At 45.2% G+C, this 25,900-nt stretch overlaps 1 protein-coding gene across 1 annotated transcript in view; it reads left to right on the top strand.

Moving 5' to 3' along the window:
• Positions 1 to 439: 439 nt before the first annotated feature.
• gas2l3 (growth arrest-specific 2 like 3) overlaps positions 440 to 25,900 on the top strand; it is a 30,762-nt gene continuing 5,301 nt past the window's right edge. Inside the window, exons 1-5 of the mRNA XM_083999646.1 lie at positions 440 to 588; positions 16,522 to 16,574; positions 22,666 to 22,852; positions 23,810 to 23,928; positions 24,294 to 24,435. Of these exons, the coding sequence (XP_083855772.1) occupies positions 16,551 to 16,574; positions 22,666 to 22,852; positions 23,810 to 23,928; positions 24,294 to 24,435 (472 nt within the window). The 5' untranslated portion in view covers positions 440 to 588; positions 16,522 to 16,550. The remainder of the gene's footprint in view (positions 589 to 16,521; positions 16,575 to 22,665; positions 22,853 to 23,809; positions 23,929 to 24,293; positions 24,436 to 25,900) is intronic.

A 25,900-nucleotide genomic window follows, 5' to 3' on the forward strand; every position in this document is an offset into this window, starting at 1 on the left:
AGAACAATGTTGAAAGCTGGTCAACTAAAAGCCTCCTGGGAAAAGTATGGTCTAAGTTCTTTATCAAAACGTCTGTGTTTAATATACACGGCAGGTCATTGTACTGTCCCCATGCATAGTTCATAAAAGCAGCTTCCCTGTTTGTGGAGACTTGAGCTTAAAATGACTTTAAAATCTCTTCTCAAAGAGCAAAAGAAGCAACAATATCACATATACAATGCAAGGAAGCAGAACGTACATGAAAAAACACAATCGGCAATGACTTCAACAACACTACAATAGCTTTACGGCTTTATTTAGCCACGTGTATCTTGTTACTGTGAATGGATTTTCATCATTCAGTAAAATGACACTCAGGTGAGGCTGTGACTCCGCCCCCAACAGGACGGAGCGCTCTGATTGGCCGGTTCGAACAGCGCTGCCCACAAACACACAGCAGCGGAGAACATGAGTAAGAGAGTCCTGTCCCCAACTGAAGAACGAACCAGGCTGAAAATTTCCTCAAGGAAAAAAGAAAAGAAAAAACCCCCAGTGTGGACCAGCACAAAGTGTTTCTGTGTGAAGACCCTCAGCCTTCCTGCGCCTCTGGTGAGTTGGAAGCTTTTTATCACAGCGCTGCTCACTCTTTATCTCAGCACGGGAAACGGACGGGGGAAAGTTTGTCCGAAACTTTTTTTTTTTTTTGCTCCGTTTCTCCCCAAAACACATGAGGGGGCCGCGTGGACGCTGCTCCACGGGAACTCCGTGAAGGAACCGTTAATTCTGCATAACCGAGGTCCCTACTGTTAACGTAGCCTACGAGTCATTGTAAACGCAGCGAGCTGTCCAGACAAGCACAGAAATACCGATATCTGTATGTGAAGGTCCGTCTGATGTTTAGTTTAGTTTAGTTTTTTTTTTTTTTGCTGCGTACGTTAGTGTAAAGCCTTTCATCTTTACCGCCGTGCACGTTCCCCTATAGCTGTGTTCATGTCTACTGTCGGAGACTCACTTTCCCTCTCACACGAGCCACAGCCCAGTTTAAATTAAAGGTGCAGGTTAAAGCCGTTTTCCATCCCTGAAAGCTCCCACTGTTACATAACGACAGGTTAGGCTAATTGACTTTGACAGGTCTGTGCGTGTTTCGTGTCGAGTGTGAAACAACATTTAGCTCTGAGTGACAGGTGGGAATCAACAGGTGAGAGGATGAGGAGTTAGATGCTGCTGCTGCTGATGGTGTCTGGGTGATATGTTGTTTTTAGATGAATGGGATTGGTTGGCACAGGCACACACACAACAAGTGACATATTTCCTGCACCCACTGTGTCAGGACAACCAGGAGGGATGCATTCATGTGAAGTCTTGTACATAGGACGTTCCTGGTTTCCTGCAGAAGGAAAAGAGATGAAGTAAAGCAGGTGCTTCCTAACACAGTGTAGACACTGCTGGGGAGTTTGCTTTGATGGTTCATTGTTATTGCTCTCACAACAACATCTGTGTGATTCAGCCTAATGATCAGGGATAATGTTCACTACTTTCATTCATCTATCTGTGTAAATAGTGACTCAGTGGTCTTCAACTTGCGATTTCTTGTTGTGTTTGATGTCACCATTCCTGTGCTGTAACTATAACTCAGAATAAGCAAGGACATGAATGGGAGAAGGGATGTCATTATTATTATTATTATTATTATTATTATTATTATTATTTAACCCTCACACTGAGGTGTCTAATCAGAGTCACATCAGGTCATTTAACATCTTGTGTGTGTGTAGAGTCAGTATTCAGGTTATCATGCTGCCATGTGTACATTTTAAATGACCTGAAGATGCAGTTTGAAAGTGTGCCAAAATACACTGTCTTTGCTGATTATCTTTTGTATTCAAAATAACATCCTGTTGTCAGCCTGGACTTTATTCTCAGGAAGACATAGGCTAACAACTCTATTTCTGACATTTGATTCTTTTCATTGATCAGTCCATGCAGTCGATGCAGCTCAGAACGAACAGATAAGTAAATATGAGAATTGAAAGTTGCACTAATCAATATTTACACATGAGCAGTTCTAACTCCACGTCACCTGAAAAGTGATGAGTTGTCATCATGACCTCATAAGGTGATTGTGTTGTGTTGTGTGTGTCTGGGATAGAATTAACTTTGGAAAAGTGAAAGACGCCAGTTCTATGTCAATATGGCATCAGGTCTGTTCCCTGTATATTTCTGATGGGAGCCTTTTGCATAACAAAAACAGGAGACGCTATCGTACACACAAAGCAGCCAGTGTGTTCCCCACCTTTTTGTACTGTTTCCAGCTTGTTGTGCTGCCCCCAAGTGGACAAAAAACAGTAGGCCTATTCATCCCCAACCTGTGGGTATTTCTGTCTGGTCACAAATCATTGGTACAATTAGGGATGTCACGATTACTTGTTTTCACAATAAATCGTGGTATTAAACGCCACAATCAATTAGGCCCTAATCGTAAAGATTCCTAAATACCGTCACTTTCCAAAAAAGATTATGTTGGAAACACAGAGGCAGATGTATTTAATAAATAAAGGTAAATGTAACTGTGTGTTCACGCCAAAAGCTTCCAAAGTGTCAAAAACGCTCAAGGGTGCGCTTCAGACAGGACAGCTCCCAAAGCCGCTTTGGTCGCTCGTCATGTGACTGACTTCAAAGTTCGATCATGCTGGTCATTGGGGAGCCGAAATACAAAAAAAAGGGGAAAAAAGGCAGCCGAAGGACATCTCGCCGCCAAACCGCGTCATAACTAATTACCCTAAAGTTAACCAGGGCTCAACTTCTCGTCTGGTGACACCTTGGAAGCGCGGTGATGCCAGGTGGCGCTTTGGTCGCTCGGTGTCGCCGGGCTCTCATTGAACATGAATTGACTTCTGGCGTTTTGACGCTTTGGAAGCTTTTGGTGTGAACGCTCCGTTAGCGTGTCTTTTGTGGTAAAAAGCAAACAATTAGGCTAAACATTTGATATAGCTGACAATTAATGATTTGAATATTTAAAACACTTCCCCTGGAGGATTAGCCTAATAATTGGTTATTAATAGTAGACACTTAAATACTAGTGTAAATAATTATGTAATTATATTTTGACTGTATTTGATTTTACACATTCATATGTTGTGAAATTAATTAATGCATAATAATCGTAATACCGTGATTATTTCTCTGACAATAATCGTACAAAGAAAATCTATAATCGTGACATCCCTGATTTAAATTAATAAGCAGCGTTAAGTGATAACGTTTATGTAGTTGCAGCTGGGCCACGTCATCAAATAGCCTACTTGTTGTCACAGGGTAATGCTGTGGTAGAATTGAACATCATGACTAAAATAAGTAGCTGGTTAGCAGCAGCAGGGAGAATTAAAAGGAAAGAGTTGAGAGGCAGATGGTGAATCAACAAGTGACTGTTAAGGAAGTTTTCCTCTCAGCGTCAGAGCGTAGAACACAACCCGAAGGTTCGTCAGCCTCAGTCTCCACGGTGACAGGATGTCACCGTGTGTTTCTGACAAACACTGTCACCGCTCAGCTCTTAATGAAGTGCACACACGAGTGGCAACTATCTTCATAACCACCATCTGCTTGATCTTTGGCATCAGGCCGCACATTCTGGGCCTGGAAAGAAGTTACGGGACACACACACACAGACACACACACACACACACACACACATACACCAGATGAGACAAAGAGGGCTTAATGAGTTAAAAATGCACGTGGGGACATATGGGCTGCAGCGCTGCGTGTGTGGACACAAAGGCGATGATAATGAAATCTTGGATTACCCCTCATTTATTTAGGGTACAGCTTACAGGAGGGGAGGGGGGGTCGGGGGTAAGTGTGTGTGTGTGTGTGAGAGGGGCTGTTATTTTGTAGGTGGATGCATGTGTTATTCAGACATGGTGGTTTAGTTGTTTTTTTTTTCAGACTCTGTACAATAGAAAATTGATGACAAGCTTTTCCATATCCATTGATATTTTGTCTTCAGTTTTAAATTCTTCTCCTCCTTCCTTCTCCATCTTTCCTTCATAGTTGATTGATCAAGTTATTTCCAATCAGTGGCTGCCTTGATGGTTTTCATGGTGTAACGGGCTCAGGTCAGGCTGCTGCACTCACTGAACCAGCTGAACTCAACTTATCTCAGTCATGTGGACTGTTGTGTCAGAGTGTCTACAGACCAGTTCACGTCACCGCTTTTTATGAATAAAGGTCGACATACTCTGAGGACACAGTACAAGCTTTAGGTTAATTCTGCAGAATGATGTGAATGGTGAAAAACAGAATACATTGTGCACAAACATTATTGAAATGTTGTAGAGCAAACATCTCAATTGAGGCAGATTTTATTTCCCATTAGTCGTTCTAATGATGAACACATTCCTACTGTCCCGTCCTGCTCTCCTTTGTTTCCATATTAGTGTCACTTAGTGGAAACACACTCTGCTCTCTGAGGATCTAAGTAGCCCACGTTTCTCCCACCAGGTCTTAGCACTGCTGAGGCTGATTAAGGTGAAAGGTACCCCCCTCCTACCCACCCCACCCATCGCACACATTTACCAGCCAGGGGTATTATGTGACGGGGAAACATGACTAATTAGGCTGAGCTGGACGACCCCCCGACCTTCTCCCAGCCCCTCACCCTCTGTGAAGAGCTGGGGAGGGCCAGAGTGGCTGTTTGGGCTACACAGGCTTATCTGAGCTGCATGTTCACAGGCTGTGGATGAAAAGCTTGATTGTTTGATTATTATTGTATTTATATATTTGAATTGTTATTGGTTTCTAAACTAAGGCATGTGATGTGGCTGAATCCTGAGAGATGCCATGTTTGAAATCAAAAGGTCTCTGCAGCTGTGGTGTCCTCTTGGTTTCTGCCGTTAGTTTTCCCTTCATTAACTTAACGAAGCACATGATGTGAGGCTGCTTTGTTCATTATGGGCTGTCCATCAGTTATAAGTCGTTTTAAATAACAGCAGAGGAAACATCAACGGTCAAGTTCAGGTATTTAAAAACGGCCTGCCTGTGCTGCGCCTGAACCAGTGATGTCATTGCAGTCAGTTGGCCTGTGTGTGTGTGTGTGTGTGAGGGTGAGGTCAGCAGAAACAGCTCTGCAGGCATCCTGCCAGGCCTGCTGCAGCTTAGAGGATGCCTGTGTGCTGGTCACCGCCGACTGACTCAGCTGAGCGAGTGCTGACATCATGCAGAGAGGGAGTTCAAACAGGAGGAGGACGACTGTGAAGAAGGGGCATATGAGTCTAAAGTGGCGGCTCAGGCTCGGTGGTTGAGACTGGTGCCGTGATGGATCATTATTAGAGAGGAGGCTGGTTTCAGTTTGGCTGCAGCTCCGTGTCGAGGCACTCTGGGTCAGAGTCAGTGGTCTGAGGAGGAGAAATGTCTCAATGTGGGTCACTGGGACGGAGAAGGCTCCACTTTTTTCAAACACAACGGTTCATGTGATGAGTCACATGACCACATCCCACAGCCCCTTAATCCATATCTTTGTGAAATGGCTAAATTTGGAGGTGAGGGAGAAGGAGTGAGAGTGTGATGAGAATCACTTTGACAAGTCTGTTCATTGAGGCTCATGTGACACAGCAGAGTGAGAAACCCTCACGTCTTAAATCCTATTTCTTTAACATCTATTGAGGTTTCATTCACACAATGTTTTAGTTTTGATTTACTGCTGGTGCCCTCAGTTGTCTGAGGTTTTGGGCCCTAAAACTGACTGTTACCGTAGTGACTTCCGCCTCCTTCCTCCCATGACGCTCTCCCCACACACTGTAAACAAACATGTCTGCGTTTGCTGAGGCCAGCCAGGATTTCGTTGCTAAAAAGACCAATGGCCCTTTTCCACTAGACAGTTACTGACTCAGTTTAGGTCTTTTTCCATTACAGCTGAGTTCTTCGGGCGGGGGCGGGGTCGTCATATCACTGCGGCTACGGCGGCCGTGTCGCCTCGCTCTCTTTTTTCGATCCTCACTCGTCTGCACCTCGGTTACGGAGCACAGCGTGGTTTTCCACACAGCAGTCATTTAACTCAGGTGACTGGCAGTTGTTTTCATTACAGGATAGTACCACCTTTAGGGTAGCTTGTCGTCATAGCGACAACAAGCAAAACACAGACAACGTCATCTTCAATGCGACACACCAGTGAAGGAAATGTCTGCACCTCCTCCTTGATGGACCACAGCCTGGTTATTTGGGCCTTTCGGACACTTTCTGAGATGAACTGAACTGACTGCTGTGAATGATACCGTAGCAGCTCGTCATGGGTTTGAGCCGTGGAGGGCATTCTGTGCAGTGATGATTCTCTCCAATCCGACCAATCAGCGGTCTGCATTGTTATGTGCAATATGAACAATGAAAGACAAGTGTTACCTGAGCCCCCTCTTACAACTGTTGAGCAGATGAAAATTCTGCAGTTTAGGTAGCTGGAGACAGCAGAACAAGAAGCACTGTTAATCAGCTGAAGACCCAGGCAGAGGACATGTACCAGACCAGAGACATGTAGACAGGGAGGCAGGAAAACAGGAGCCTGCTGGTCAATTGTTCTAATTAAAACATGTGCATATAGCATCTCATCAACCAGCACCGTGCAAACAAATACACTAAGAAAAACTGTCATTTGATGTGAATGGAAGAGAGCATTGTGGGTAAAGAAGAGTACTGGCAAGCAGCTTCTGTAAGACTTTGGCAATATAATCAGAGCAGAGACAGGTGTGTGACTGGTCTGCTTTATGCTTAACGAGTTACCCTAGTGTTCCATCTTCATTTTAATTTAGTTTGGTGTAGTTTGGTCTCACGGTTCAGTGTGTTGGCATAGTGATGCTCCCCTTTCACAGACCTGGAACCAGCTTGCATTAGTTGCTGTGGTTGTAAAGGTTATGGACAGAGCCTGAATCTGAGTCGGCAGCACTGAGGGGGTTTTAAGATGCTGGAGGCGACCTGGTGGCGCGGTGTGAGCGGCGGATTAGCATCAACAAATCAAAATTGGATTGGCAGGTGGCTCCCACTCATTCAAGCCTTTAAGATGGGCTTTAGTCACACTGTCACACCTCTGAGGGAAGAACCCTACAACAAGGATGAAGCCAAGAAATGTTTAATCCTGCCTGAAACGGCCTTTTACTATGGAAAACCATGGCGATCTTGTACACGACCACATGACTGACCGCTTTAAAGAGTAAAGTTGTGTTGAAGACGTAGGGTTCGCAGACTGTTTACTTTTTTATTCTCTGCCACTGAATGATTTCCCCTCTCGGCACAGTGCAGCCGGGCCCCATCTGTAATGAAAAGGGGGAGGCCAGGCTCCAAATGAAACGCTCCTCCGACAGGGTAATTAAGTCCAGACACAAAGGGCTCAGCAGGAAGAAGTTTAATAGAGGAGGGGTTAGTATTCCCAGGGGGGAGGCCGGGTCCAGCAGAACCCTTTTGGACTGGAAGTGCGCATGAGGTTCACTGGCCCTGTGAGCAGGCCCACAGCCTCTTCACACAGCAGATATCACTCATCTGTTTAAGGTCTGCTGCTCATTTTATCACATTAAACACCTAAAAATAGAACCTCACTCTTGTTCACGTTGAAAACTTTATTGAGATTTGTCCAGCAGAGTCATGATTGAGACACAGACAGTTCTTCATTTTCATTCTTTTACCTTTATTTATTCAGGGAAGGCCAATTGAGAGCAAACTCTCTTTTCCAATGATGCCCTGATTACAAACAATTCATCAATAAAATGCAATGAATATACAAGGTGTAAACATAAAGCAAGCAAGGCATAGCATCATAACAACTGAGGAAAAACTCCCAGGAAAACCCTTTAACAGGGAAAAAATGGGAGAAACCAAAGGAGCAACAGATGAGGGATCCCTCACCCAGGACATAGAAGAAATCAGTTTACAACATGGAATATGAGAAAGCAGTACTAATACAAAAACAACAATTTCAGAAAGTACATGTCATGTACACTCAGAATGCATGGAATCCATAAGTTTGAAGTCATTAAAGGGAATCAAGGCATCCAGCCGGAGTTGTGACAAAAGATTATTCCGTTTGAATGGTGCAAAATACTCAAAGGCAATTTTTCCTCAATCTCACTCCTAACATTTGGGATATTAAGAGCCAAGAGATTATGAGCATGAGTGGAGTAACTGAATAACTTTAAAGTAAGTTAGTTAGGTATGTACCGTAATCCTGGAAAATGCATGGAAAATTGAAATAAGAGTGAAATGTCCCAGAAAAATATTTCACCATTCTCTATTTTCTGGCAATGTTATGCTCAGGGTCATGCTGATGTTCACTTCAAATGGTTGACTAGTTTATGGATGACAGTATTTTGAAGAGGCTACTACTGGTTGTGTTTAGGGATACACCGATCAGATATTGACTAGATCTAGATCGGGTATCTGATATTGGGACTGATCCATGACACCATCTATTCACTTCACTTCTGTGTTTGTGAGGCGTGCTACATCAGGTGTCCGCAGCAGGCCAGTAGACAACAAACAAAGAGCAACAAGGTTTTACAAAGTTAGGAAAGTAATGTTAAAGTCAAGCCTGATGCTTTCACTGTCTTCCACATGGCAAGGTACAGTTTATTAATTCAGTGGTATTGGGTTGGAATCGGGTATCAATATGCTATGCCCAGGTTGGTATCGGTGATTGGGACTGAAAAAGCCGGATTGGTGCATCTCTAGTTCTGTTGAGCAATGCTGTGAATGCATCTGTGACTGTGTACACGTGTAAACGTTTACACGGAATGAAACTGTAAACGTTTAGTAAAAAATCCCTAAACGATACACGCAATTATTATTTTTTATTTTTTTTATTTTTTTACATAGCGTACATTTTGGGGGGCTGGGTGAAAAATAGTCCCTCACACTGTCTTAATTTAGAGAAAACTATGATTTAATAAAAATGATGCTGTGACGCGCTTCCCTCCTCCAGACAAAATGTGCGTGAGTGAGTTTTTTTTTCCTTTCTTTTTTTTTTTTGCGAGCGAGTGTGATGGCGCCGCCACCGAGTAAACGCCCATCCGAAATAAACGCCGGGTCAGACATTGCTTTTCTGGTTGCCAAAAAATATTCTATGCAAATATAGCCTCCCTAAACACAAACAAATAACCTTAAAAGAATTGAAAGGGGTGTCTCGAGACATTAAAGACGGCCGAAGACTGACGAGACGCCTCTGGGCTGGTTGCTCCTGGCCGGTCTGTCCACTCCTCTCATCCGCACTTCAGCACCTGTCCTGGGCTGCACCGTGTCGGCTCGGCTCGCTCCTCGTTTTAAATGACTTACTCCTTTTAAAAGTAGCGTAAACAATTTACTGTTCTGATCACTCATACGTGTGTATGGTTAGGCAGTACGGTGCATTATTACTAGTTATACTTCAAAAATAAAGGACGGTGGAGCGAGCCAGGCTGTAGCCCAGGACAGGTGCTGAAGTGTGGGAGAGGAGGGAGAGACTGGGCTCCGCGGGGCTCTGGCAACTTGCAGCGGATCAGGAAGGGTGGAGGTCAGCGAGACCGGGGGGGGGGGGGGGGGTTACGGTGGTCGACTCTGAACGCTCACCGGGCAGATCTCTCCAGTTACGGTGCGGTGCGTGTCGGGGGGCGGGACGAATCCGCCGTCCGGTCTCCTCCGCTCCGGTGTAACACCGGCACGGCGGCTGCAGTGTCACCGGCTGCGCATATCAGACTAAACAAAAATAAGGCTATAGCAACCTATAGCGGTCCTGAAGCGTGTACACGTGTACACGAAAAAAAATGCACAGTGTACACGTGTACATATTTTCGTACACGTTCACATCCCTAAAGTCAGATGACGTTCTGCAGTGGCTGAAACTGTTCAAAGTAATCTGTGCTAACTCAACTTTCTTTTAGCTTTAAAATGTATTGTGATTTGTCAGACAGCTATTTTTGTTATTGTATTGTGCTGTGTCGGATATGAGGTGACAAAAAAACAGGATCATGGCAAGTTGTTTGACATGTAATCCTTTCACAGTCTGTACAGGAGATAGTTGTGTTAAGTGAGAGAGAGGTTCACATTTGTTCAGAGCTGGAACTACTCAGTAAAAGCTTTCAGGACAAATTGGATAAAAGCAGAGAACTATGCGTAGTTGTTGTTTTTCCCTCCAAAAGCACATGTCATCTTACATGTGCTGCAGCTGTGCTATTTTCAGGGAATTAAACAAACGATGAATCAAAAGATACACGGACAGAGCCGCCGAGGTCTCAGAAGCTTTAAATGACTAACTTTGATTTTTTTTTTTCACTGATGTTGACTGTGTTTATTCCCCCAGCACATATAGTGCCATATAGTGGAAAATCAAAAGGACATTACATCCTGAACCTTCTACTTTTAACTCATTACATAATGCGTTCTCATTTCTCGTTTGCACTCATGCACGAGTGCCTGCATGCGTCTGCCGGAGCGCCGCGGGCTACATGCGTGCACCACGTGCGCTTGTGTTGTGATGACGGCGTATTGTGGAGGTGGATGTGCTCTGCTGTCTGGAATAGCCCTGATCCTCTTAAATGATTAGTGGCTGCCACTAGAGAGAGAGAGAGGGAGGGAGGGAGGGAGGGAGGGTGAGGGAGAGAGAGAAGACCTGTATGGGGAACATGCGGACAGATGTCTCACCCCCACTACACACAAACAGCATCTATGTTAAGTCCATCCAGGCTAAGGGAAGTTGGGACTAGATCCCTTTCCTTTAATAGAGTTGAAGTCTATTATAGGTCCCATTTGTACTGGCACAAAGGCAGTTCCACTAATTTATACAGCACCTCTTCCTGGCAGGAAGTGGATTGTGTGTTGAGCACTATAAAGAGAGAAAAGAGGCCTTAATGAGCTAAACAAGTATTCAGTTTGTTTATATAAAGCTACCCTTTAAATTAGGTTAGTAGATGTGTTTCTAAAGATAAATCTTTGTGGGTGCACTTGGACTAATTAACAGTCATCATCTGCCCACATGTGGAATAAAACCATGAGTGAGCAAACACAGTCACTATCAGTTAAAATAAAATACACATTATACCTGTTGCGCATGGAGGACTTTGAAAAGACTCAAGTCTGACGCCTGGGATCCACTGGTGGTTGTTGCGTCCGCCAAGACGCGTATCCCTGTTCATTTCCCGTGGAACACATCAAACCATTGCTGATGCCCCCGCAAAGCATCTTGGGTAGGCAGCGCGGCCGTTTGAGGTGTCGTCGTGCGTCGAAAAGTTGAGTTCATTTGCTAGTCTCTCCTCCCCGTACTGTCCACACATTCAGTTAACCATCATAACAAAAAACAGCAGGACAAGACGCTGAACTATGATGTAACTCATAGCAGCTACTAATACTCATCACTACATCAATGGGAAAATGGGTCAAATGTCATCATCTATCAGTACAACCCCAGTTGTAGTGAGCAGAATACAATGAGCACAAAGGAACCACAATGCTGAATCTCGGTATTAGCTGGACCATGAAGGATCCACCTGTTAGAGACGTTGTTGGGACAGAGCTACTGTGTCTTACAGTACTATGCAAACGTTTTAGGCAGGTGGGGAAAATGCTGTAAACTAAGAAGGCTTTCAATCAACAAAATGCAGTGAATGAACAGAGGAGAAATCAGAATCAAATAAAGTAACCACAGATCTTGTGTGGATGGAGGCCTCCTCAGATCCCCCTGTCTCCATGTAATCCCAGACAGACTCCATGATGATGTGTTGTTGAGAAAACTTGTGGCCAATCATACGCCTCTTTCATGGTATTGCATACATTCTTACTTTACAGCATTTGCAGAAAACTTTTGTAGTTCAAAAGTCTCGGATGTTAGTTTCTGTAACAGGATTTTACAGGGTTGTTATTTGCAAAACTAGATTCCTATCATGAGATTATTACCTTGCATGATCTTGTGGAAGTTTACTGGAAGAGAAACTGTTCCTTCTATGATATAAAGTTATTAACTCAGCAGCACAACAGTCAGGATATGCCCACTATTTGTCTTGTTTCTCTTTAAATCTGCCCTGCCAGATACTGCATTCATGCAGCACTTGTAATGGTGCTTAAAAACTGGAAACGGTGCCTGAGAAGTGCTTGGGTCTGTTCAGCCTGGAATCAGCAGATCTCCTGAGGGGATTAAACCCAAAACAAAGCTTGCGTGTCACTCACAACAAGAAATACAGGTTTGTCAGGCCAAACGTGACCAGGGTCTTTTATGCACCAGCTTTCTCTGCCTCATTTACTCATTTAATCCTGGTGTGGCTTTGGGAATAGGGCTCAGATGTGCACCTGGACAAAAGCTGCAGTTTGAATAATCTGAATGAGATGGGGGATTCTTTGGAAGTTGTGAACTCCCACGCTGCTCTGTGAACGAGACGGTCACACAAATGCCAGAAATAACATTGAATATGAAGTACAGTGTGTTCGCTCATGATCAGCGTTGTAAATTAATCCACAAAGAGGCTCAGCTGTGTATTTGGCCACAAAGAAAATCTAAGAACATGATCTCAGACTGGATGGAAATCCTGTTTACTGCCAGTGGCAGGGAGGTGATGGAGGAACAGGCGTGGTGCAGCTGGATGGAACAAGAGTGATGGCATTGTTGAAGTTTTTTATTATTTAATTTTTTTGACCGGTTGGGAATTTGCGTGGTGCTCAGTGTCACAGTGTCGAGCCATGCTCTACAAAACCCGTTTTGTCTTGGCCTCCCCGCTCTTGGCTTGGATTCTCTGGCCTGACATTTGACTGTGTGTGGGAGCCTTTGGTCTCTGCGGGGAGTCGTACTCTCAGGCTCGGCTCAGGGCCCCCAGATGCACACAACTGGAGTCCGGGGCCAGAGATTTGCCCTTTGTCCTGTGTTGCAGAGAGCCGACCCCTCCCTGCGCCTGAACGCCTGCGCGCTGAAAAGAAGCCAAGACGCTGGGGATTGTTCCTCTCCTAAATGTCGTCTTTCTGTTTGTTACTGCTCATTCAGCTCCACAGCCTCCAGGACATTTCCATCCAACACTTTGAAAGACTCCACTGACCCGGGGATTTTCTCTCAGGCCTGGTCCAGATGCCAGAGATCAAGCTTGTAAATGCTGGTGTTTAACATTTCTCAATCAAAGAAAGAGCCATTATCTCTCTCTTTCTTCACATCTTATTTTTCCTAATCATGAATCATTTGAATCATTTCAAAGGCATAAAAAGTCACTTGAAGTTGGCTGTGGTTTGGTCCAGTGTTTGACGGTAGAGCTGCAACAAATAAAAGATTAATCGAACAGTAATCGTTATTAAATTAATCGTCAACTATTTTGAATCTAATCATCCGTTTTTGAGTAGTTTTTTCAGAAGAAAAGTCAAAATTCTGTGATTTCAGCTTCTTAAATGTGAATATTTCTGGTTTCTTTGTTCCTTTATGACAGTAAACTGAGTATGTCTTTGGTTTGTGAACAAAACAAGACATTTGAGGATGTCATCTTGTGGTTTGGGAAACACTGAATTAACGTTTTTCAACATTTTATTGACCAACTAATCGATTAATTGTTTAAAATATCGACAGATAAATCGATAATGAAAACAAAGGTTAGTTGCAGCCCTAGTTGAAGGTAATCATTGATGGAGGAATTTGCTGGCACTGTGATTGGATGGAGGCTGGAGATCTGCTGGCCTTGTTTGGTTGACTGGCATCTCAGTGGAGCAGGGCTGGTTGAAACAGCTGTGGAGAGCCAACATCTGGCCATCTGGTTGGACAGTGTGATGTCATGTGTTGTGTGTGTGTGTTCGTCACCTGGACTTCAGCTCTTTGCACATGGACGTCAGGGTCAAGTCTTGTTCTCCTGCCTCCTACATGAAACCCTCTTCCTCTGGGAGCTCCAGGGAGACCGGGTTCTGGTGTGGGAGGCTGGGAGGTGGGGGATGAAGGGGAAGTGGAGGTACCCCCCCCCCACTTACACACAAACACACCACCTACTTCATCTCCTCTGTCCCATCTCATTCCATTTCACTGCATCCTGGTTGGGGAGTTCCTGGTTTGGAGATGAGAAGGGTGTATGTGTGTGTGTGTGTGTGTGGCAAGCTAACAAAACAATGGAGGCTTTGTGAGAGGGTCCCGCCGTGACAGGATTGTTTGGTGAGGAGAGGGAGCGGGGGGGTTGGAGCTTAGCGAAGCGTAGCCACTTCATTAGTCAGGGCTCTCCTCTTGCACCTCCTCCTCCTCCTCCTCCTCCTCCCTCCCATCCATCCTCCCTCCCTCCCTCCCCTGTCATTCTCTGGCTGCCTTTCCCTCCTCCCCGCTCACTCGTGAACACACACAGTCAGGAGCTGCTCTGGCTGTACAGTGCGGAGGCAGAGCGTGGCGTGGACTTTACCGTTGGATGAGGATGTGCGTTTGAGGCTGACCGGAGTTGTTTCTTCACTCTGTACCTCTCTGTTCTGCTTCTGAGGTGAGTCGTCCTGTGGTGTCACCCCTCCCCTCCCCTCCCATCCCATCCCATCCCGTCCTGTCCCGTCCCGTCCTTGGGTTGCTGGACCCTTCTCTCCTCTGGGCTGCGGACTTGTCAGATGACTGGACAGAGCGCTGTGATGTGGTTTTCAGTGTCAGTGTTTACGGAGGCGACATCTGGATTAGTTTTATCACTGAGCATGATGACATCAGTGGAAATCACCAGAACATAGAAATACTGCAGTGAACAAGTTTTTGGCAGAGAACTCCAGGTTATGTGATGTAGTGTTTGTGTGTCCGAGGAGGACGGGGTAGGATGGAGAGGGGGTGGGGGGTGGGATGGGGGGGGGGCAGGACGCCTCAGCTGTGTTGAGCAAATGATCAGTGTTTCTAGGATCTCGGTGGCTGTGATTGCTTTCCCCAGCTCCCTTTGTGAAACACACACCCTGGGGACAGTGCAGCGTTGGAGTAATCCTTCACTTCCTGTGTGGGGAGCACGGAGCGGAGAGCTCCCAGAACATCCCATCACTTCCTGATCCACTGAACCTCAGTGTGTCCAGTAACAACAACAGCCTTGCTGTGTTTTTTTTTTTTTTAGTTTGAACCCAGAGGGCCTTTCTCAGCATCCTGCAGCCCATATCCTGTTTAACAGTCACTGTTATGTTCCTCTCACTGTTTCATCACGGTGTTCAACTTAATGAGCAGAACACGAGTGTTAATGTGAGTTTATGTCCTGTAAACGTGATGACACACTCATGACACAGTTGTTCCTGACTAGAGCCACAGTGTCTGAGCCTGTGTTGTGGAGGCCGTGACAGTACGGAGAGGGAGTAAAGTGATTTTTAAATAGAAAAGCCAGTGTCTGAAATTAGTCCAAAAGACTGAATGGACCTGATGAGATAATCAGGGAGCGGTCTGAATGAAGCTTAATGTCACCGCGTGGAGCCACTTAAGCTCCCTCAGGAGTCAGGAAGCGTCGGTGTGAAGCTGGACCAGGTAGTTGTATGTATTTGAGCTGTAACTTAACGAGGACGAGGCAGGTCACAGAAGAGTCATGAAGCTTCTCATTCTTTCATATTTTGTGCACTTTTTTCAAAATGGCAATTTTAACAAATGCAATGATGATTTAATTCAGCAATAAATTCTTGAGATTTAAGAAAGGATGTGAGGACATAATCAAACGCTCATTAAATAAACCATTTATAAATACATTTATACACTGATTAGTTAAAGCTCTGGTTGGTTGGAGAACTAGCCAGTGGGTTTTACCAACTGAAGGCCCAGTGTCACAGATCGGCTCCAAGGAGAAGCTAAATAATTCATGTAATTGATTAGCTGCTAGGGAAAGGAGACGCAACTGGGGGAAAAAAACAGGACAAAAGAAACCAGACATTTTCATTGGTTAATTTTACAATTGCTTTAATTTTATTGATCCAGCTTCCTAATCAATGAAGGATTTTAACTGCGGCTGAATTACAGTAATTATGTGTGGTTGGCTTGTGTTACTAACATGAATTCACTTTCATTGCAGTTGAGTTTTCAATCATCTATCATCACTGAGTTATATTTCCTATAATGGCCCAGCCCGGTCTGGCCCCCAGCATCTCTGATTGGTCACAAGCCACTATACAGTCCACATTATGAAACCCACAGGGGGGATGCAGGTTATTAAGTAGCAAGACTTAAACTTTACCTGACCCACAAAACGGAGAAAACTGATTGGATAACAACAAATGGGTGGGTGTCGCACTCGGAGGATATTGTGTTTTATAAATGATGATGTTGTCTGCCATCTCCAAGGTGACCACCAGACTCCAGGTCCCAGCTGTCATTTCTTCTCCTGTTTCCTCCCCTGTTTCCTCCCTGCTTCACCTCATTATACCAAGTGCCTTCCAAAAGACCCATAAGTCAACCACAAAGTGAATTAGCTCTTTTTTTTTATTCCCCCCAAAAATGTTGATGTACTGATTTAAACCTGCCCGAACAACCTGGTGTATAATCAGATAGCATGTACATCTTGATAAGTAGGTTTTCAGAAACACTGGACTTCCTGGTTCAGCCTCTGTTTGAGCTGCAACCCTGGTTCTAATGTCTCCCATCTCTGTGTCGTGTCTCCTCAGAATGAAGAAGTGAGTCCGTCATCGCTGTCATGGCTGTCCAGACCGGCATCCAGGTAAGACCATCACCATCTAGACCTGCTCTGATTGGTGACAGGGAGCTCTACTCCTTCAGCCCGTCGTTGCAGGAGTTGTTATCTCAGTTGCACATGTTGTTAAATGATGTTTCTGACCCACCTGCCTCCATCACTTGTTAAAATCACATTTTGGGTTTATAACATGTGCACCGAGGCCCGACCCTGGTTTGAGTCCCCAGCGTAGCATCCTATTTATCTCCATTCTCAGTGCAAACACAGTAAGAGACCCAATGGATTTGTCTCTATGAAACAAAGAGCTGCAGAGACATCTGTCTCCCCGTCAACAGCCGTGGCAGCCCCACCTGTGTTACAGCATGCCATCTTGTTGTTTTGCATGTCTGACGTTCCAACGCTCAGACCCTGAGGAGTTCCTCCACACATTTTTTAGGGGGAGCGGGTGGAATGCGCCGCTCTTTTTTCCCCCTCCTCGTCCCCTCCCAGCAACGAAGTGTCGGCCATCCCAAAATCCAACACAACAAACGTATCGTGTTACAGATATGTCACATGGCAGCGCCTCAGTGAGTCGGGCTTCTCTCTGGAAAGTCCTGGCGCTCGCTCTCCCTCTCCGCCCGTCTTGGACCGCCGATATGCAAAATATGTATTTGGGAGCTGCGCGCGTAACATGTGGCAGGAAACCTGTCAGACTGATGGTGATGTGTGGACAAGGCTGTGAACCGTCTCCATGGAGCTGTTGATGGACTGTGGATGGATGCTGTAGCTATAAACACACACTGATTAAAGGAAAAGATGGTGTTAATGAGAAGGTTTGTCTGTGTAAAGATGTTTTTTTCACTACACCACAGTGAATGCAGCTTTGTCTATTGTACATGATCAACCCTATAAGAAGTTTGTTTTAATTGCAGCTCCCCACCCAGTAGTAAAAGTGCTGATTTCTAAAATAAGCACATCCATGAAATAGCCTCACATTTCATTGTGACAATGCATGTTTTGTTATTCGATGAATATTTTTAGAACTCTTTTATATTGGTGCTGTATTTGCACAGCTCCCTGGGAGGTTATTGATCCACATGGGGCTGTAGTGATGCTGCAGAGACGGTCCCACTGCAGCTCAGAGCTTCACTGCTCATGTAGAGCACAGTCACATTTGATCAGTGCTCAGACTCTGACTGCTCTGTTCAGCCATGGTGAAAATATATTCACTCATGGAAGTATAAGTAGCTTATGTGCACTTTCATAAAAGGGCCCATATAGTACAGTTGTAGATGTAGATGACAATGTGTTCTTTGGTTATAAAGCAGCTCTAGGTTCTATATTTGTAACCCTGTGGCTGTGTTTTTATCTGTGGAGGGGTGGGAGGTTTTTATTTGTACTACACAGAAGAAGAACTGTGTTGTTAGCGTGGGCCACTGCGGCTAAACGGACATCAAACAGCACATCCTCAAGAGAAACCCATAGGAAGACATAACTAATCGTACAACATGACAACATCCCTCATTTATACCAACACACACTACAGCGTTAAGAACATCTGAGATGAAAATGAGCCAATAAAAAGCCCAAGGAGCTCTTTGAGCTTTTGAAAAGAGCAGCATGACCTCGTTGGTTCAGCCGGGCCAAACTAAACAGCTCTGTGTTTAGTCGGGATCCTAAAGGGTCAACGGTCAGCGGCCGGACCATGGGAACGGCTGAAGTGATTTCAGAGATGGGAAATATGGCTTAACTTATAGTTTGTAGCCTAACTTTGACCAAGCTGAGAGGTTGGTGTTGTTGTTTACAGGCTCCATGTACATGAATCATTGATGTATGTTGGAAAAACAAAGCTCTGTAATGTGAACAAATGACAGTCATGAGGGAAGCTTGTACAATTAGTCTTAACCTACTGTCAACATGAGTCATGAGGACAGATTTTGGTTGATTACCAGGAAAATATAGAGATTAATATATCTGATAATGTCTGGAACATACTGGTGAGTGAGTGAGTGAGTGAGTGAGTGTGTGTGTGTGTGTGTGACTTTCCTGGTGACCGTTGTTTCCCGTAGCTCGGGTTTAGAAAAATGCAGTCGCCCGGGCTCAAAGTGCTTTACCAGTAGATTGAATTCCTCTGCTGGATTACCAGAGTCCTGCAGCCAATAAGGACAGAGGTGGTGTAAGAAAAGCGTGATTAACTCAGGAGGCCCATATACAGATTTTAGTTTACAACATTAGTCTGGTTTAAGAGCTGAATGCTCCCAGTGAAGCTGTTTTCTGTTGTCAGGTGACGGAGCGAGGTGGGATTATCCCCTCTGTCTAATCGCTGCACTTTCCTTTACGTAACCTGTGAACGTTACGTTCCCCTCTCTGCCTTATTGTCTAATTAGCGGGATGTGGAGAAACGCACACATATGTTGTTGTGGAGCATCAGAGTGCTGGAGGCCGTCTGCCCTTCTGAACCGCGTTATGTAACTCGTGTGTGATGTGGTCGGTCCATCTCTTTTGATGTGAGGTAACCTTTTCAGTTTCAAGGCAAGGCAAGGCAAGGCAAGGCATCTTTATTTATATAGCGCATTTCATACCAAGGCAACTCAATGTGCTTTACATAAAGACAAAACATTTAAAAAAAAAGAAGAAGCATAAGACAGAATAAAAACAAACAAAACAATAAAAACAGAGTTAAATGCAAGAGCAAATAAAAGTAAAATAAAAGAAACATTTCAGAGTGTCTATGCATGCGTGTGTGCATGTGTTCATCCGGGTCGGGTGTTAGACAAGAAAAGGTTCCCAAAGTGATGGAATCTGATTTGACGTCCGTTCTCAGGATGTGTCTCTCACTCTGAAGTGACTGCACGCTCTTCAGTTTAGTTGAATAATGAAAATGTGTTGAAGTTGCCGGAGGTTGAACCTTTAAGAGACATTCCACCAAATTCCCACATGACACAAGAGAACTCGGTCAATGTGCTTAAATTGAGTTTGAGTTTAAGCTTAATTTGTGTCGTAAAGGAGGAAATGAGTTGTTGTAGCAGGCTGTAAACATGTTGTTCTGCCGTTGAGTTGGACATTGAAACATGAAGACTGACTCACAGTCTGGTGGTCAATGGAGGAACTGCACTGCAGTTGGTGCCTCTTTTATGCTGGCTTCATTTCTTCAGCCCTAGAAGTTTTGGCTTGAATGAAAGCCACTAAGGTTTGATTTATGGGAAATGTAGGCCTGAGTGTTTTTTGGATCCTGACTCATACCAGGGCTGAACACTTCCAGAGGCTGCTGCTGTGATTCCATCACTATGTCTGTTTTGTGAGTCATCATATTTTTTTGGAAGTGCTGTTACTGCCTTGTTCCACTGGAAACACTTGTGTTTCAAAGACATGTGAAAGTTGTTTGTTTTGTTTTGTGTTACATAAAAATAAACCCTCTTTAGTCTTGGAGGTTTAAGACTCAGGGTACATACCGTATGTGCTGAATGTCACTTTATAATCACTGATAAACTCCTCTTAAAGGGATACTTCACCCAAAATCGATAATTCACCAATCATCTACTCCCCGTCATGCCAAGGAAGGGTTTGGAGAACTTTCAGAGTCATCAAAACGCTTTTGGAGTTGCAGGGGGGGTCCGCCTGGCAACGGATTTTCATATAATGGCGGTGGATAGAGTTCACTTTTGAATCGTCCAAAACACACACTATGAAACTTCCAAATACCTCCATACTGCTCGTTTGTACTGACCCAAGTGTCCTGAAGCCACGACATGTAAAAGTTGTTCGTCAAAAGTTTGGTTGTCGTTGTAAACCATTGGATGTTTGATGTAAACACGGAAGAACATCTTGCGAGAATCTCGCGCATTCCGCGCAGCCACTGGGAGCTACTACTACAACAAGGCTAAAATAGAGATCAAATACATTTTTTCCGAACAACTTTGTCATGTTACGCTTCAGTGAGTGGACCAGTGAGTAGATGATTGGTGAATTATTGATTTTGGGTGAACTATCCCTTTAACTCCTGAACCCACAACAATGTTCCACATATTATCTGCTTCATGCAAGTTACATCACACCAGCTAAGTACACACACGCATACATACGTGTTCTGACCACTGTTCCTGTGTCAGCTCCCAGCAGCAGCAGTGGTATGTTGCTGTGTAATGTCCCGTCTGTTGACCTGCCACAGTGCCACATGTTTCCCAGTTCATCTGCAGAACTAACATGATGAAGGCGGCCTGAACAACACTCAGCCTTGTTTCACCTTGTCCCGCTCCACAGCGTCCTGTTATTGCTGGACGACATGTGATGGACACAAAGATTAAAGTCTGCATCTTCACCGGATGTTAACAAACTAGACTGTGGCGGAGGGTCATGCAGCAGCGAGTTATGCAATGTCTGGACAAGTTGTCCGGGAGCACATCTGCTGCTGGTTTCAGGATCGCCCCTCTTAAAAATTCTGTGGATGAGTTCTGTGCTTTCTGCCTCCTTTGTGTGTGTGGGTGTGTGTCAACAGCTGTGGTTCCTCTTTAAAACTCAGATTAAAATGCCTGACATAAGTAGATTGCTCCATTATTCTGTGCCTGTTTCCTGAAAGTATGTAGGTTAAATCAAGGACTGGACTTGAACTGTGAGTACTGTGAGAGCGAGGGCGAGGGGAGAGAACATGACAGAGGAGATGGATGTGATGGGACATCGGTGTCGAGGGCCGGGATCAGCGGCTCCCTCCAGGCACCGAGCCTCGGACCGTAACACCCATTTAATCAGTCATGTGCAACAGTGTCCAACTGACTCGGTTTCCTTTGGGATTTTCAGATAAATAAATCACAACAGAGGCTTTTGGTTGAAAAATGAGATCAAGATGAGAGTTTCACAAACACAAACACACCACAGTCTACAGTACACCTGGCAGAGCTGCTGCAGCGCTGAGGTGTTGAGTGTGTGTTGTGAGCTCAGAGAAGTGTCCTCTGCATGGAAGCGCTCACACAGCTTCCTGTCTTGTTCCCGCTCAGGGAGGAAGGCTCACTAGAGTATGATGATGATGATGATGCTGCAGCAGCGGCTGTGGAGGAACTGCTAACCTTTATTCAGTAGTTCACAGTTCAGTGCTTTAACATTTGTAACAATTTGGTTTTTCACAGATGTGCTCTGGCTTCTCTCTGTACACCTGACCGAAGTCAGAACATGGTCTTCTTTAAAGCAAACCAAGCTTTCTAATGGCGCTTTTCCACTAGCCCGGCACAGCACGGCACGGCTCTACTTAGTTTTTTGCTTTTCCACCAGCCCCTAGTACCTGACTGGTACTTTTTCGGTAACACCTCAGCCTGAGTGCAAAGTGATGATAAATTATTACATCAACCGACTGCCTTCAACTGATTGGCCAGAGCGTCGTCACTGGAAGAGTCACGAGCGCGACGTCCCACACGAGAATCAAACCCACTAAGCAGCGCCCCCTGATCTGTACTGAGACTGTTGTTGTTCTGTCACCTGAGTTAAATGATGCTGTGTAGAAAACCACACTGTGGTCTGTAACCGAGGTGCAGACGAGTGAGTTTGGAGCTGACGAGAGGATTGAAAAAAGAGAGCAAGACGACGCAGCCGTAGCTGCTGTGGTATGACGACCCCGCCCACGATGAAGAACTCAGCTGTAATGGAAAAAGACCTAAACTGAGTTGAGCCGTGCTATAACTGTGTAGTAAAAAAGCACCATGAAACAAGTCAGTGTGTGCTCCAGGCTCTGACCAGTCCAGTCTGTCCAGACTCATTCACCTGCTCCAACTGTTACTAAGTGTCTGAACTCTGAACACACTATCAGCCTCCTTCTTTATCTCTGACAATAAAGCTAATGATGACTTATTCCTTTAAAGATGGCCCTGATAAAGCTGTGACTTAGTGAGAGAGCAGGTCTCAGATCAGATTAAGCAGATGTCTCAATAAGTGGGCAGCCACAGTAATCTGTTGCAGCAGTCTGCTGTGTTTCTAATCCATCATCACACACAGAGATGATGAAGATCGTATCAACTCTACCATCCTCATCCCCCATACTTTACTGCTTTTCTCTCTGGATCTCCACCTCGGTTGAGTTTAATTTATTGAATGTGTTTGTCAAGCAGAGTTCAGCTATTTAACCTCTCCTCCTCTCCTCTCCTCTCCTCCTCAGGCATGGTTTGGGGAGAAGTTCGACGCCCCCTTGCTGAGCCCCAGGAGCCCCCGCAGCCCGTTAGCGCAGCGCCACGGCCCCGGCCTGGCGGACGTCTTCCAGTATGACCAGTGGCTGGCGGTGCGTCACGAGGCCACCCTGGTGCCCATGCAGGAGGATCTGGCCATCTGGCTCACAGGCATGCTGGGTAAGCATCAGCAGAAATCGATGAGTCTTGTTTTGGGTTTTTATATGTGCCTCTGACAGTTTGTTGTTTTGACACACTGAGGCCTAAAACATGGCTTCACTTTGTCGTGCAGCTGTAGAGAAACAGACCTGTGCATAAGCGAGTAGATCAACACAGGACAGTTGCACGACAACAGTTTCCCCCTTGAGGCGAGGAAAATACCAAAGCACAATTGACACGGGTGTTCCATGTAATTGGATTTGGATGCTGCCATTTTCAAGCGGGCCTGAGTGAAGCACATAAACAGGAGTGGAACAAAACCCCTCACTCCATCCGCTTCTGCCATTCTGCTGACAGCTATTGTCCCTGCCATACAATGGAGCAGTGAGGAAACCGAAGCCGACTGGAAACTGACTCTGGAACTGTTTTGCACAAGCAGACGTTCAGTTGTCCTGGTCAGGAATGTGGGCAGGTACCGAACGCTCCACATGAGTTACTGGCATCACGACCGTGACGACCTGCATCCTTCATTTTTCAGCTTTTCTTTTTTTCCTTCTTTTTTTTTTTAAGTGTGTGAGCGACGCGGTCGTCGAGCCTGAAACAGGTGGCGTGCAGTGGATAAAGTTTCAGGCCCTGGGGCCCGGCCATTGTCGTATGGAAAATAAACTTTTGTCAAGTGATCTTAGTCACTTAGTGTTATGGCCGTGGTGGAGCTGGTTCCCAGTGTGAACTAAAGCAGACTCAGTGGCCTTTGTTGAGCTTCCTGGGGCGGTGATTTACAATACGGGGTCGTGGGAGCGCCACCAGAGACTTTTTGTTAAGTCCTGCAACAAAAGACACAGTGGAATAATAAAAACAGCTTAGAGTATTAAATCTGTGCTTTAATAGTATTTATTTTCTACTAGAGACATGGTTTTATCCAGTGTGTCTACTCTGCAGATGATGGAGCTGATTCTCTGTCTTGTCTTATCTTTGCAGGAGAGGAGGTGAGAGCAGAGCTGTTCATGGAGGAGCTGAACAACGGTGTGAAGCTGTGCCAGCTGATCGGCGTGTTGCAGACCAAGATCGCAGAGAGCTGCCCCTCTGCACTCCGCAAGGTGAGTCACAGGCGCAGATGAGAATAGCTTGGACACCGGACAAAGGGCGGTGTTCATGCAGCTCTGCAGCTCACACAACACACAAATGAGTCGAAGGAGATTTTTTTAATGCGCCGTGTGTTTATGATCAGATTTCTCCAGAACATGTTTGTAAGTCTGGATCTCTTCTCAGACATTTATAGAATTCAGAAACAAAGCTGACCCGTGTGAAAGCAGAGAGATGATTAAAATGTTTAGAGATGAGCTCAGGCTAACACGATGCATGGGACTCCAGGGAGAGATGACAGCCAGAAGCAGCCAGAACCTTGAATGTACTGTGTCCAAACATTATCAGAGGCTCATCCTGACTTTATCTCTCCTGACAGCTGTTCCCCATGAAGAAAGTGGCGTGTAAGCTGGGCGCCTCCCCGGGTTCCTTCTTCGCCCGCGACAACACGGCCAACTTCCTGTCCTGGTGTCGGCTCATCGGCGTGGAGGAGACGTACCTGTTTGAGTCGGAGGGCCTCGGTACGACCCGCAGCAACGCAACCACTCACTGTTACACACACGCTGCACTGCTGTGCATGAAGTGTAGAGCGACTGAATCTGTTGCTGTTGGCTGAAACTCTACTCTGGTTAAACACTCATGAGTCTTTGTTGCTTCAGTGCAAGAACCCACAGTAGGAAGTTAGTCTCCATCAAACCTTGTTGATAATTAGTGAAAATCTCTGAAATGCAGGTTCTAGTATGGCAGCCAAAAACCATAATGATTCACAAGTATTTTGAACAATATTATTTATTTCATTAGATTTAAAAACAAAACAAAAAAAGAGAAAATAAACAGATTTCAAAACAGAAATCTAACTTAATATATTAAGAACAGAATCAACATGGCTTTATTTGCTCATTTATACTTAGTTAAGATCTTTGCTTAACAAATCTCAACAGCACTCAACACACTGCTGTTCCAGTCAGATTTTGTAATGATGGTAATGTAAAATGAACGTGATGCACAGCTGGACTTGTGTGGCGGTACCCGTCTTGTCGTTGGAAGCCAGAATCATGATCAGAAATGAAATTAATTGAATCACTCGGCCTCAGGCTGCAGCCGCTGCAGAGCTGAAGAATTCAGAACTGGAGGCAAACAGAAACGTCATCAAAGTCACATCAGGCGTCTGTTAGATAGTTTATTCAGGAAAAGTATGGAAATGGCATCATGATGAGTTTACTCTGTCACACAACAGAACCCTCACTGTGCACCTACTGGAAACAGCCCTCTGAAGATTTAACGACTGACTGATTCTCCAGAAAGTACAAGTTAGAGCCGAAAAGAGGTGAAAGAAAGCAGCAGCTCAGAGTCAGTGGAGACGCAGAGAGGATGCATCCAGCTCCCAACATGTTGAATCCTTTAACATTGGCTCCACCATACTGATGATCATTGAGTAGAGCAGACTGTGAGCTCCTGATAACAGCTGAATCTGGTGTTTAAGCCTGACATCTTAATGGTTTAATAGGATCTGTTGAGCTTTGAGTATCTGTACACATCACTTCATTACAGCTAATGGAGCTCCAGAAAAACGGATTGGAGCGATTTGGGAAGAAAACCACACGTCTGCTCATCCTGACACACTGGGAACAGAATGTACACACACACACACACACAGACATAGTGCACCAGTGACAGTCAGAGCCAGAGGCACATCGTGTTCAGGGCGCCGTCCGTCATATTCTTGTCAACGTGATGTCTCAGCAGCACCTGGATGGGTTCTGTTCAGACTTGGAACAAACACTCACTCAGACCCCTGGATGAGCTGATGTCAAAGATCACTGTGACCTCACAAAAACACAGTTGCACAAAAAGTGTTGTGGTGGAGGCAGTGTAGCGCTCTCTGCTGCGAGCCTCTGCTGCGTTCTGCATGAATCAGCCAACATCCCCACAGGGAACAATCAGCTTCATCTCATGTGCTCATAACGTCACGTTTTCACGGTTTGA

This window comes from Trachurus trachurus, assembly GCF_905171665.1.
Source record: "Trachurus trachurus genome assembly, chromosome: 23".
NCBI lineage: Eukaryota > Metazoa > Chordata > Actinopteri > Carangiformes > Carangidae > Trachurus > Trachurus trachurus.